Genomic DNA, 14,699 nt, shown 5'->3' with positions numbered 1-14,699 from the left:
TCTCCCTCTCCCTCTATCTCTGAACAAGTAGAATCTTTAAAAGAAATAAAAAGAGGGCGCCTGGGTAGCTTAGTGGGTTAAAGCCCTGCCTGCCTTCGAGCCCCTGATCGGGTTCTCTGCTTGGCAGGGAGCCTGCTCCCCTTCCTCCCTCTGCCTGCCTCTCTGCCTACTTGTGGTCTCTGTCAAATAAATAAAATCTTTAAAATAATAAATAAAAGAAAAAACAGCATGAGATTAAGAGTTGTTAGTAGACCTTGAATTCTGGTCTTAGTTTTGTTTGTAATTAGATTTGTGTCACTTTAGGCAAACTGCTTATTCTTTGGGGTGTCAGGTCCTCTCATATAAAATAGAAAGATAGACCAGATAAATTCTAATCCAGCTTTACTACTCTCTGAATTTGTTTTCCTGGTAACTTGTATTCAGAGGACATGGGGAGAGAGGGGGTCTTCTTTGTGTGTGTGAGGGGTCATTCTTGTTCAGAAGAAGTAAAGGGTCATTTTGAAGAGGGATAGACAGAAATGACCTATAAAGGAAATAATTATTGCTAAGCATTGAAAGATTTGGGTTAGATAGAGAAAAGGATGAAGAAAATATAAAATGGAAAAATATATATACAATGCAAAGATGATTAGGCCAGAAAATTCTTTGGTGTTTTGGGCAACATAAAGCATATGATTTATGTGGTGCATTTATATGATATCAGATTGGTTCAGTAGTAAATGTCCTAATATAAGAGTTTAGTCCTAAGTCTGTTGGTTATGGGTAGCTCTAAGCAAAACCTGAATGCATAGAACTCTTTAGGAAGCTCGTTATAGCTTTATCCTCTTCCTCTAACAGCAGCTTGAAGACATAGATACTAGTTGGAGAAATCCTGAAATGAAGTGATGAAGTCATCTTCTACTAAGCTGGTGTCAGTGTATCAAGGATTATGGGTATCATTACTAAGATCTCATCATTTATGAGCCTGTTACTTAGAATTGTTGCTGTCCATATCTGTTGTCTTGAGTAATTTCATTAAGGACATCTGTAACACGTATGTTTCATCTAAATTTGGGCTTTATTTAGACATGTGTTGCCTACAGGGTACATCATGTTAATTGGGATTTCCCTGAGACAGCTAATAAAGCTTTATCTATAATATACAATCACCAAGAAGAATGTTTGAAACATACAAATAATATATTCCCCTTTAGTTCTACTGGACTGAATTTGTACAGCAGATTAAAAAGCTGCTGTGCAGTATATTAAAATAGAGCAGTAAGAAATTTTTTTTGGATAACCAAAGTATAAGGAAAGGCTGTGTTCTGAAAGTTGCCATGTAGTATTCTCTGCTTAGAATTTTGTGTGTGTGTGTGTTTCATACAGATGGCAATTAGTCCTTTCTGACTAACCAGGAAAGCTTACTGCTCTTTCTGATTTTTGTTATAAAAAGTAATGTAGTAAATTCCACTGTATATAGATTTTCAACCATGTTAAAGGTTTAGTTAGGTTTATATGCCTTACCATTTCCTACGTTTAAAATGTGGGGAGTGTAGGATGAATAAATAGGGGTCTTCTGCCACCCCAATAGCACATTAAAACTGGGGGTATGAGGATGATAGAGAGCTGGGATATACTTTAAGGCGGCAGTTCTCTTAAGTGTGGTCTATGGTAACTGTTGGGGTCTATGAGGTCAAACCTATTTTTGTAACAGTACTAAGATATTTTTTGCTTTTCATACTGTTGAAATTTGCATTGCTGGTATAAAAGTAGTGGTAGGTAAAACTGCCTGTGCTTTAACAGAAATCAAAGTATTGGCCATGCACTGTATAGGTTTTTTTTTTTTTTTTTTGTCGTTGCAGTGGGGGGAGGCAGAAAGAGAAGGAGAGACTCTTAGGCAGGCTCCTTACCTAGTGGGGAGCCCCATGTGGGGCTCATTCTCACAACCCTGAGATCATGACCTGAGCTGAAAATCAGGAGTTCTACGCTTAACTACTAGGCCACCAGGCACTCCCACTTGTAGGTTGTTGTTTTTTTTTGTTTTTTTTTTAAGATTTTTATTTACTTGAGACAGAGGGAGCATGAGCTGGGGGAGGGGCAGAGGGAGAGGGAAAAGCAGACTCCCTGCTGAGCAACAAGCCTGATGGAGCCTCGGGCCACTTAACCATCTGAGCTATCCAGACACTCCCCGCCCCCCACCACTTGGAGGTTTTTTCGTTTTTCTTTTTGTTTCTTGTTTTCTTAAAGCTAGTTTTACTGAAGAATATACTTGATGGGGCGCCTGGGTGGCTCAATTGTTAAGCGTCTGCCTTCAGCTCAGGTCATGATCCTGGAATCCTGGGATCGAGCCCCATATCAGGCTCCCTGCTCAGCAGGAAGCCTGTGTCTCCCTCTCCCACTACCCTGCTTGTGTTCCCTCTCTTGCTGTTTCTCTCTCTCTGTCAAATAAATAAATAAATCTTTAAAAAAAAAAAAAGAAAGAATGTACTTGATGAGGGCACTGTGGTGATTGAGCCCCTTTTTCATTGAATGCCATTTTTATTTTTGTTTTGTTTCAAGTTTTTATTTAAATTCTGATTAACATGGAGTGTAATATTGGTTTCAGGAGTAGAATTTAGTAATTCATCACTTACATGTAACATCCAGTTCTCATTGTAACAAGTGCCCTCCTTAAATACCTATCACCCAGTTGGCCTTTCCCATGCCTGCCTCCCCTCCAGTGATCCTCAGTTCTCTATAGTTAAGAGTCTGCTATGGTTTGCTTTCCTTTCTTCCCCTCCTTGCCCTATGTTTTGTTTCTTAAATTCAACATAGGAGTGAAATCATATGGTATTTGTCTGTCTTGACTGACTTGTTTCACTTAGCGTTGTTGGGTCCCCAATGTTTGGTGCCCCAATAATGGGTCCCTGGTCAAAGGAGCAAGACTGATACAAAGCGAAGGTCAAGCAAAGCTTTATTTCACGCCAAGCATCAAGAATCAGACCAACCGTCAAACAGACCGGTCAGGGCCGTCCCTTACAGAGAGGGCGACCCCTCCCTGCTTTCCAGACTAACTTTTATAGAGCAAAGGCCATGTGGTTGGGGCCTGGCCACACACAGAGGTGGCTAATTGAATTACAATTCACCCCATAGTAGCTATGGAAACTAGCCTATCACCTTGGTAGCTAGGGACTGTATGCGCTCCTCTGATTGAATGTCCACCTGACCTGACCCACCCTTGTATTTGATTTGTTACCTGGACTGGTTTCCTGGACTTGCTTTTAATAATTGGGGTGGGGACTGAGTCAATTTGAGTTTTACTGCATAAACAACAAATAGCTGTTCAACAACCGAGGTGGGGCTGCTCTGGCTAAATAGGGGCCCTTATAAGCGTAATACACTCTAGCTCCATGGAACACCATTTTTATTAGAAAGAACAACTGGCCTACAAACTAGTTGTTCAGACTAGGTATTTAGAAGACACTTCCTGAAATGAAGTGCTAGAATTTGTTGTAATTGATTAAAAATATTTTAAGACTTATTTATTTTAGAGCAAGGGGAGTGCAGAGAGGGAGGGAGAGAGAATCCTCAAGTAAGACTCTCCGCTGCGCAAGGACCCCACTGCAGGTCTCAGTCCCAGGACTCTGACATAAGACCTGACGCAAAAATTACCCTGGTAATGGATAAAAGTTAAGCTTGCAAGCGAAAGTTGGAATTTCCTTAGGGGTGCCTGAATACTCCAGTTGGTTAAGCAACTTGATCTTGATCTCAGCTCAGGTCTTGATCTCAGGGTCATGAGTTCAATCCCCACATTGGGCTACATGCTGGTGTAGAGCCTACATTAAAAATGATAATAATAATTTTAGCGCCCGGCTAGCTCAGTCGGTAGAGCATGAGACTCTAAAAATAATAATAATAATTTTAGAAAACTTATATCTACTTCTCTTGAGTTTTATAGTTTCCCAGTACTTAGAGTTTTCTGATGAGATCACATATAATGAATATGATTTTTATTGTGTCATAAAATGTGTCAACATTTGTAGTAGCTTCATATTCAGTAACCAATATTTTCCAAATAATCAATTTATAACATTATAAAATTCATGAATGGGTAAAAGATCCATTCAAAGTATAAAACGAGTTTAAGGTAATAGAGTACAAAATTTATTGCTGGATTTAGATTATATAACCTACCTTTACGAAGGTTGAGTTTGGTGTAATATTAAAGAAAGAATATCCACAATTAACTGAAAGCTATTAAAATACATCTTTCCGGGGCAGTCATGATCTCAGGGTCCTGGAATCGAGCCTCGCATCGGGCTCTCTGCTCAGCAGGAGCCTGCTTCCTCTCTCTCTCTCTGCCTGCCTCTCTGCCTACTTGTGATCCTCTGTCTGTCAAATAAATAAATAAAATATTTAAAAAAAATACATCTTTCCCCACTACATATCTGTATAAAATCAGATTTTTTTCATTTCTGTCAACCAAAACATAATAGATTGAACACAGCAAATACGAGTCCAACAGTGTTCTACTAACCAGACATTTAAAAAGATACCAGAAATGTAAAATAATGCTACTCTCTCACTAAATATTTGTTTCAAAAAATACTATCTTTCATGAAAATGTTATTTATATTAACATATGATGAGGTGTTTTTTTTTTTAAGATTTATTTATTTGAGAGAGAGACAGTGCGAGAGAGCATGAGAGGGGAGAAGGTCAGAGGGAGAAGCAGACTCCCCATGGAGCAGGGAGCCTGATGCAGGATTTGATCCCAGGACCCTGGGATCACGACCTGAGCTGAAGGCAGTCGCTTAACCAGCTGAGCCACCCAGGAGCCGATGAGTATTTTTGATGAAATATTTAATTTACTTTAATTTCTCATATAGAAAATACATAAATAATATGGATATATAAACAAAAATTATTTGGGAGTCCCAATAATTTTTAGGAGTGTAAAGGGGGCTTGAGGCCAAAATGTTTGAGAACTGCTACCTTTGAAGAAACTAAGTGTTGTTTTTTTTTTAAGATTTTATTTATTATTTATTTGACAGAGAGAGATCACAAGTAGACAGAGAGACAGGCAGGCGGAGAGAGAGAGAGAGAGAGAGAGAGGGAAGCAGGCTCCCTGTAGAGCAGAGAGCCCGATGTGGGGACTCGATCCCAGGACCCTGAGATCATGACCTGAGCCGAAGGCAGCGGCTTAACCCACTGAGCCACCCAGGCGCCCGAAACTAAGTGGTTTTTTATATGCATGTGTTGAGATGTCGATAAGGGACATGTGTGATCTTTCCCTAGTAGCTTATGAACTCTTGCAGAAGAACTAGATCCTCCTTTTTTTTTCTAACTTATAGCATAGAGTTTTATAAATATTAGTGATCATGATTGTAGCAGCAACATTCAGTCTTTATTAGCTCACTTAATCTTTATGAAGTAAAAACTCCTTTTTAAAAATTGAAATATAATTTATATAGCTAAAACTTACTATTTTAAAGTGTACAATTCAGTGGTCTTAAGATATTGAAAAGGTTATACAACTCTTACCAGTGCCTAATTCCAGAACATTTCATTACCCAAGAAGAAACTCCATACCCATTAGTAATCACATCTCATTCCCCTCCTCTCAGCGATCACTAATCTACCTTCTTTCCTTGTGATTTGCATGTTCAGAACATTTCATATAAATGGAATCATACAGTATGTGGTCTTTTTGTGCCCTTATTTTTCCACTTATGTTTTAAGGTTCCATCCATATTGTAGCTTTTATTAGTACTTTACTCCTTTTTGTGGTCAGATATTCCATTGTATGCATATGCCACATTTTGTATATCCATCTGTTGATAGATATTTTGGTTGTTTTAATCATTTAGCTATTATGAATAATGCTGTGAACAGTCATAGGTAATTTATTTGTGGATATATATTTTCAGTTCTCTTAGGTATATTCTTTTTTTTTTTTTAAGATTTATTATTTATTTATTGACAGAGAGAGAGAACCAGTAGGCAGAGAGAGAGAGAGAGAGAGAGGGAAACAGGCTCCCTTCTAAGCAGAAAGCCCGATGCAGGACTCGATCCCAGGACCCTGAGATCATGACCTGAGCCGAAGGCAGTGGCTTAACCCACTGAGCCACCCAGACAACCCTCTTAGGTTTATTCTGGGAGTGGAATTGCCAAGTCATATCATAGATAATTCTGTAACTTTTTGAGGAACTTACTACATAATTCTTTTCTTTTCTCTCTCTCTTCTTTTTAGTTCAGAGGTAGAGTTTAGTGATTCAGCAGTTGCATATAACACCTGGTGCTCATTATGTCACATGCCCCTCCTTAATGCCCATCACCTAGTTACCCCATCCCCCCAACCAACTCCCCTCCAGCAACCCTTAGTTTCTTTCCTATAGTTAGAGTCTCTTATTATTGTATCCCTCTCCTGATTTCTTCTTCTTTTATTACATAATTTCATTTAAATAGGCTTTATCATGGAATAATTTAGATTTATAGAGAAGTTCCAGAGATTGTAGATTTCCTGTATACCTATCATCTCTCTTGTCCTAATGTTAATATAAGCCCTAAAATGTCAGCGAAAGCAGAGAAGCCAACATTGGTCCATTACTGTTAACTAAATTCTACATTGTATTTGGATTTACCAGTTTTCCACTAATGTCCTTTTTTGTTCCAGAGTATAATAGACTTAGACTTAGACTCCTGCTCGGTGACAGTTTGTCATTCTTTCTTTGTTTTTCGTGTCCTTGCTAGTTTTAAAGGAGTATTGGTCAGGAATTTTTGTAAAACGTCCTTCAGTTTGGGTTGTCTGATGTTTCCCCATAATTAGACTGTGGTTGTGGATTTTGGGGAAGAATACCGCAGAGGTGAAGTATGTTTCTCATCACATTAGATCAGGTGGTGAGTGATGTCAGCATAAGTTATTATTGGAGATGTTATCCTTTGATCACTTGGTTAATTCAGTGTTTCCACATTTTTCCGCCATGAAGTTATTTTTCCCTTTCCATACACTGCTCTTTGGAAATGAGTCACTAGGTCCAACCTACATTCAGTGGGGAGGGAAGTTAAAATTCTGACTGCTAGAAGAAGATTTGTCTACATTTGTTATTTGGAATTCTTTTGTGAGGAGGATTTGGTACCCCACCATTTTATTTACTCTTTTGGGGGGCAGGGAGATGGAGAGAGAGAATCTTTTTTTTTTTTTAAGATTTTATTTATTTGACAGACGGAGATCACAAGTAGGCAGAGAGGCAGTGCAGAGAGAGAGAGGAGGCTCCCCGCATGAGCAGAGAGCCCAATGTGGGGCTTGATCCCAGAAACCCTGGGATCATGCCCTGAGCCAAAGGCAGAGGCCTTAACCCACTGAGCCACCCAGGTGCCCCAGGAGAGAGAGAATCTTAAGCAGTCTCTGCCCAGTGTGGAGCCCAACACAGGGCTTGACCTGATGACCCTGAGATCATGACCTAGGCCAAAATCAAGAGTTGGATGCTTAATTGAGTGAGCCACCCTTATTTATTCATTTATTTGTATTGATATGACATTGTGTATATTTATTTTATACATTGGGTCAAATATAATGCTACTTTATTAATTTTGTTGCTCCGAACTATTCCAGCACTGGCTTTTGAAAACTCTTTACTGGGGCACCGGGATGGCTCAGTTAGTTAACTGCTGCCTTCAGCTCAGCTCATGATCCCAGGGTCTTGGGATTGAGCCCCTTGTTGGGCCCCTGCTCAGTGGGGACTTGCTTCTCTCTCTCCCGACTCCTATCTGCTTGTGCTCTCTCTCTTTCTCTCTCTGTCAAATAAATAAAATCATAAAAAAAAAAAAAAGAAAACTCTTTCCTGTGGGTGTTCGTCATCCTTTTAAGTACTTCTACCTTCTGACAATGTAAGATACTCTAGCTCATCTTGTATTTCCCCTGTCCCAGGCCTAGAGCCAGCTATTTTTTTAAGGAACCCTGAGGTACAGTTAAGTAATTCATCCAAGGACACAAATTGGAGTAAATACTGGAACCAGGATTCCAACCGAGGGATCTCATTCCACAACCCATGCTCTTATCGCGACATTGGGCAGCACACGGCTGAAGGGGTACTGGCAGTGTCTAGTCAGGATCCATCTATGAGCCAACCTTAAGGACAGAATTTGTAGTCAGTTTACAGTTAAGAAATTATTGTGCCCTGTTTTATTTTATTTTTTAAAGATTTTGTTTATCTATTTCACAGAGAGAGACCAGTGAGAGAGGGACACAAGCAGGGGGAGTGGGAGAGGGAGAAGCGGCTTCCCGCTGAGCAGAGAGCCTGATGTGGGGCTTGATCCCAGGACCCTGGGGATTATGACCTGAGCCAAAGGCAGACGCTTAACTGACTGAGCCACCCAGGTGCCCTGTGCCCTGTTTTAAAGATTTATTTTATCTTGAGACAGAGTGTGAGCACAAGTGGGAGGGCAATGGGAGAGGGAGAGAGAGTGAATCCCCAAGGAGGCTCCATGCTGAGCGTGGAGCCAGACATGCATTTGGACCTCACCAGCCCACAACCTGAGCCGAAACAAAAGTCAGACACGCAATCAACTGCACCATCCAGGCACCCCTGTTGTGCCCTGTTTATATTGATCTTTTTTTCTTAACCACAGCTGTGATGATTATAATCAAGCTAAAAATTACTTGTTAGTCACAGATACTACTACTAATATTTTGGTGCATTTCTTTCTTTGAATTTATGCAAATGTATTTTGAAATTTTGCTATATTTACCCTGATTTTTTAAAAGATTGATTGATGGATTTGGGAGGGAAAGAGCTTGCACATGACAACGCGAGCATGAATGGGAGGGGCAGAGGAAAAGGAGAGAGAATCTGAAGCAATCTCGGTGCTAATGCAGAGCCAGATGCAGGGCTTGATCTCATGACCCTGAGATTGCCTCCTGAGCCAAACCCAAGAGTCAGCTGCCTAACTGACCACGCCACACAGACATCATATTACCCTGATTTTTCAGATTTCATATGCATAAATATGGAGCATTCACAGTGTAAACAAAATCCTAACATGCTGTGTCTCTTGGAACTGGTGATTAAGATGAAAGTGAGCTGCTACAGGGTTCATCTGGTGTGTCCTTGATGTTCTGGTCACATTAGAAAAAAACATCTCTCTTGATTGATCGTGTTCTCAAGTAGTCCTGCAAGTACAGGACTAAGCCTTACCTTTCTTCCATTTGTAGCAGTAGGTAAGTCCTCTCTGGTGATGCATACGTGACAGCCCACACTGAAGAATAACCAGGTGCATCTCCCTCCAGAGCAAAAACCGAACCCCCGCCCCCATGAATCACCTGACTGCATCTTCTGCATCACGTTCCTAGATTCCAGCCCTGTTTCGTCTTTTGACCACCACAGTGATTTCACTTCAGGCGTCTTTCTCACAGATGAGAGATCTTCTGTACTCTCTTCTCCCAGGCCTCCTTAGCTCGCTCTCCCCAGAAAAGTTCATTTTCCCCTTTATCTTCTCTCCTTCCTCTTTTGTAGGCTGAAATAACCGTTGTTATGGCAGATAAAATATGGCAGTTCTAGGGACACATACTCTGTCAAGGAAAACAAAAGCTGTAAGATTCGAAGTGGAATTAGTACCATAATCTCTTCATTCCTCAGTTCTCCTCAAATGATACCTACTTTCTTGTTAGGCACTAGACGTCAAACTAAATAAAAAAATAAAAATTTATTTTTAATTTTAATTTTATTTAGATACAGTTGGCCTTCTTTTCATTGTACATATACAATGTTTTCACTTACATGTATTAAAATAACTATAATCAAATCAGGATCTAATTACCAATCAAAATCTTGTTCACTGGGGAAATGTGTTGTTTTTCCTAATATACTTTTGTATCAGAACTCATCTGGAAGTTAAGCATCTCCTTCCCTTTCCTGCTGACTTTAAATGTGTATAATCTACTGTTTTTAAAGGCTATATATATGTACACATATATATTTCCTACAATATTAATTTATATATAAACATTGTTGAAGTTTCCACTGAATTAGTCACATGTGGATTAAGAGGGGTAACAAGACTGCCTGAACAGGGCATCACAGGATAACCAAATCTTGGGATTTGGCCATACTCTGGTTTTCAGCCAGACCTCTGGATTTAACTTGTCAGTGTTCCCAGATGGGTCAGGTTCTATGGGACTATCTGCAAAGCTTACAAGGGACTAACACATGTAGTTAGAGTGTCAGATTTCAGAGAAGCAAATATTGCATCAGTGGCACATTCTCATCCTTTAGGAAAGTTTATGTGAAGGCTAAGTTGTAATCACAAGGCTAGTGAGCGTAGAGTCAGATTCTTCATGGAGAGTGGTGTTGGTGGATATATTTAATAGCAAGTGTTCTGTCTCTGCTCTAGAAATGGACCTATCAGAGACCCGTCTTTGGATTGAGCAGTCAGAGCATAGTCTTCCTCTACAGAATTCCCTCTCTTTTAAGACTGCCGTGTTGTCTGTCTTTTCATTGGAATATATACTCTTAGACTCAGGTGAATATTTTGATATGTTGGTATCATCATGCCCTCCCAAAACTTACCATCGTCCTCTTAACTGGACTTGGCTTTTCAAACACTCCCTCAACTAACCATTTACAACTTTGTTAGGGGAGATTACCTATATTAATAACCAATTTCATCTCTTACTCATTGAGTTTATAAATTTGCAGATTGCACCCTAAATGGATAACCTTTCTAATTCAGAGTTGAAGGAGGATAATTACTACTGTTTATGCTTGTCTGTACTATTTTTTACCTTGCTGTCAACTTGTTAACTGTATGATTTTGCCTTTCTATTTCAGGCCGTATCATAATTCCAAATCATGTCTGATAACGGAGAACTGGAAGACAGGCCTCCAGCACCTCCTGTGCGAATGAGCAGTACCATTTTCAGCACCGGAGGCAAAGACCCTTTGTCAGCCAATCACAGTTGAAGCCATTGCCCTCTGTTCCAGAGAAAAAAAGCCCAGGAATAAAATCATCTCTATATTCTCAGGCACGGAGAAAGGTAAATACCTACTATCACTTCAAGAGTCTCAGTTATTTTATGTTACCGATTTCCATGTCTTTTAATTGAAGTATATAGACAGTTGAGATTTTTATGGTGAGGGCAATAAACAGATACAAGAAAACTATTAATGGTGGCATATAGGCACTGTTAGGCGAATTTCTCTTAACCTGTGATAGGAAAGAATTAAACTAAATATGTTGGCTTATCTACTTGTTATAAACAGTGAATTTCTGTAATCCTCTCCTTCATTTTCTAAGACTTGGGCCATAGTTTATGGCTTCCCAACATTAATGAGATTTGGATATTTGAGAAAGATCTGCTTAAGAGAGTTTCTGATTTTTCAGTAGTAGTAATACTTGCACTTTTTATCATGTATTTTGTTATGCCCTGAGAAGCATCAGAGGCAGCACTCAGTGATCTGTACATCACTGTGTCTTCTGCAAACATTAGTCCAGTCCAGGGTTTCTTAACCTCAGTAAGATTGGCATTTGGGACCAAATAACACTTTTTGTGAAGGGTTCTGTCTGTGCATTAAATGGTCATCTCATCTAAGTTGAAGTCACTGAAGTTGTTTTGATAACAAACCTAAAGAAAAAAACCTGGGTTTTCAGAGCTTTTTCAACTTTAGAATTAGATAGAGATTTTCAGAGTAAAAATTAGGGATTAGTTTATTTGATTACATTAAGCATGACTGTATGGCTCTGATAGCCAGTAATACATCTAAGTGAAGATAAAGATATATTTTCACTTTTATAGCTAGGTTAACATTGAGAAGTAAATGCAAGTGGAAGAGGATTAGTGCTTTATACATAATAGTAAATGCACATTTAACTTGAGAGTTAAGATACATAATCAGTGAAAATATGAATGATGTAATTTAATATATTTAATATTAAAAGAATCAGATCTTTGAGAAATTAGATTTGCAGACAGGATGTAATCATGGGACAGTTGAAAACTTATTCCTTCTGTGGTATATCTCTTATTTCTCATTTGCTTTTAAGATTTCATGTGGGCTTGTAACTGAAAACTTTCATAGAAGTATGTTTTTTAAATCTGTATGGGAAGAGGGCAGACAAGTGTGTGTCTTGGAGAGCACTGAATGCTTCTCTTCCATGGTAGTAAGTTAGTGTATGGAGTAGGAAAACCCAAAAATGTCCATGTAAACACAATATTTATAATTATGGAGGTTAGAAAACAAATTTATGCAGGTTAGTACCAAATTGCTGACAGGGTTGAAATGACTTGCCTATAGTGAACAGAATGCAAAGTGGGAGTGGGGGAAGGGTGCCTGGCTGGCTCAGTCTGTGGAGCACGCGACTCTTATTCTTAGGGTAGTAGTTTTAGTCCCACGTTGTATGTAGAGATTACTTAAAACAATAAAATCTTAATAAAAGGGTGGGGTAGGGGAATTCTCATGATGGGACTTAGGTTCAGCCTTGGAAAGGCAGAAAGCACACAAAAGGAAATGGGTTAACGGTAGGATTTGTGAACAGGTGAACGTGCATTTACGTAAGTTGGAAGAGCATACTCATCTCTCTGATCATTTTGAGAATCTTCTCATTTTACCTTCTTCTTAACTTCACTTTCCCTTTCTTTCCCTCCATTACTCATCAGCTATTACTAACTCAAGGTCCCCCCATACAAAGAGAGGGTGAAGGTACGTAGGATGGCTCTGATTGCATTTATGTTATCCAGCTTTTGAGATCTTGTAATTAATAACTGTTAAATTTTATTTTGTGATTTCCGGTCCTTTTTTCTTTTGTTAATCACATTCTAGGTCTAATAACTTTTTAGTATTAATATTAAAACTTTACCGGCTCTTTTATTTTATTTTACTGTTTTAAAGATGGATTGGTTGAGTGATTGATTTGACAGGGAAAGAGAGATTGGGAGAAGGAAAGAACCCCAGGCTGTCTCCATGCTGAGCAGGAGCGAGCCAGGGAGTGCTGAGCCCCATGTGGGACTCAGTTTCCATGACCCTGAAGATCATGCCTTAGCTGAAACCAAAGAGTGCAACATTTAACCACTGAGCCACCCAGGAACCCCTATGGCTGTTTTAAAAAAAAAAACAAACAAATGAAAACGAAGTTTGAAAAAAAAAAAAGAAAACAAGTTTGCCTTCTTAATTCTTATTTTTCTTTCTCTTAAAAAAAATTCTATCAAAGGGGTGTCTGGTGGTACAGTTTGATTAAGCGTCGGACCCTTGGTTTCTGCTCAGGTGGTGATCTCAGGGTTATGAGATCTAGCTCCATGCTGGGCTCTGTGCTTAGCACAGTCTGCATAAGATTCTCTCCCTCTCACTCTCAAATAAATAATCTTTAAAAAAAGAAAGAAAGGAAGAAAAGAAAGAAAGGAATCTTTGCCAAATTAGGGGTAAAAGATACTTTCTTATGTTTTCCTTAAAGTTTTACAGTTTAAACCTTTGAACTATCTGGATTTGTTTTTTATATTTCTGTAGAGATACATATTCACTTTTAAAAAAACCAGTGACCCAGATCTTTCATTGACACTTTAATCATTTCCCCACTGACCTGCAGTATGAGCCATTGTTGATCAGGTTTCCAGTGTGCCAGGGTCTGTTTCTGTGTTCTCTTTTTATTGCATTGGCTTATTTGTCCCTTAGCTAATACTGTACTGCCTTAATTACTATAGCTTCTGATTCTTAATATCTGAGAGAGCAAACCAACCAAGTTCTTCTTTATGATCTTTGGCCCTTGGCTCTTCTCTGTACATTTTAGAATTTGTTTATCATGTACTTAAGAAAAAAAAAACCTGGGGCACCTGGGTGACTCAGTGGGTTAAAGCCTCTGCCTTCGGCTCAGGTCATGATCCCAGGGTCCTGGGATCGAGCCCCACATCGGGCTCTCTGCTCAGCGGGGAGCCTGCTTCCTCCTCTCTCTCTCTGCCTGCCTCTCTGCCTACTTGTGATCTCTGTCTGTCAATAAATAAATAAATCTTAAAAAAAAAAAAAGAAAAGAAAAAAAAACCTGTTATTTTAATTACAATTGGATTGAATTTGCAGAGCAAGATGGGAAGAATCGCATTCAGCTTTGTAGTTGAGAGTAGAGCACCTACAGAGGCACTTTTTATAGCCTAGTTGGAGGGAGGGAGGAAGAGAGAGAGAGGTGAAATGTTTGGAGGGCTGGGTGCTCCTTAATTCCTCTCATTCCTGGGGGCTTGTCCCTCCTTTTCCAGCGCAGCCTCCCACGGTTACTGTTCTTCCTGGAAGCTGACATTTCCAACACAATTATGACCTGAAGCTTTGAAGATTAGGAGGAAAGGAGAGCCCTGTGTGTGTACACAGCTTCATGCTTAAGTGAACACAGAGATCTATCTGCTTAATCAACCCCAAGATTTCTGAACTGGCCTTCTGCCTGTATCCCGAGCAGTTATTTCTCTCCTCGGTTTTATCTGAATTGCTCTTCATCTTGAGGCATTCCTCATTCTTTTTCTGCCATTATAAATAAAAACATTTGTTCTAAAGGAGGAGGGCTACAGCATGTCATTAGTCTATCATCTTGAAACAGGAGTCTAGAAGGGAAAAAACTGTATTCCTTTTTTTTTTAAGATTTTGTTTATTATTTGACAGAGAAAGATCACAAGTAGGCAGAGAGGCAGGCAGAGAGAGAGAGAAGGGAAGCAGGCTCCTTGCTGAGCAGAGAGGCTGATGTAGGGCTCAATCCCAGGATCCTGGGATCAT

At 39.4% G+C, this 14,699-nt stretch overlaps 1 protein-coding gene across 1 annotated transcript in view; it reads left to right on the top strand.

The window, feature by feature from the left end:
• PAK2 (p21 (RAC1) activated kinase 2) overlaps positions 1-14,699 on the top strand; it is an 89,841-nt gene that overhangs the window by 35,451 nt on the left and 39,691 nt on the right. Inside the window, 3 exon segments of the mRNA XM_047733980.1 lie at positions 10,788-10,911; positions 10,914-10,937; positions 10,940-10,993. Of these exon segments, the coding sequence (XP_047589936.1) occupies positions 10,809-10,911; positions 10,914-10,937; positions 10,940-10,993 (181 nt within the window). The 5' untranslated portion in view covers positions 10,788-10,808.

This window comes from Lutra lutra, chromosome 1 (genome assembly GCF_902655055.1).
Source record: "Lutra lutra chromosome 1, mLutLut1.2, whole genome shotgun sequence".
Taxonomy (NCBI): Eukaryota; Metazoa; Chordata; class Mammalia; order Carnivora; family Mustelidae; genus Lutra; species Lutra lutra.
Note: the sequence above shows the minus strand (reverse complement) of the source record. Positions and strands in the feature narration are given on the sequence as shown.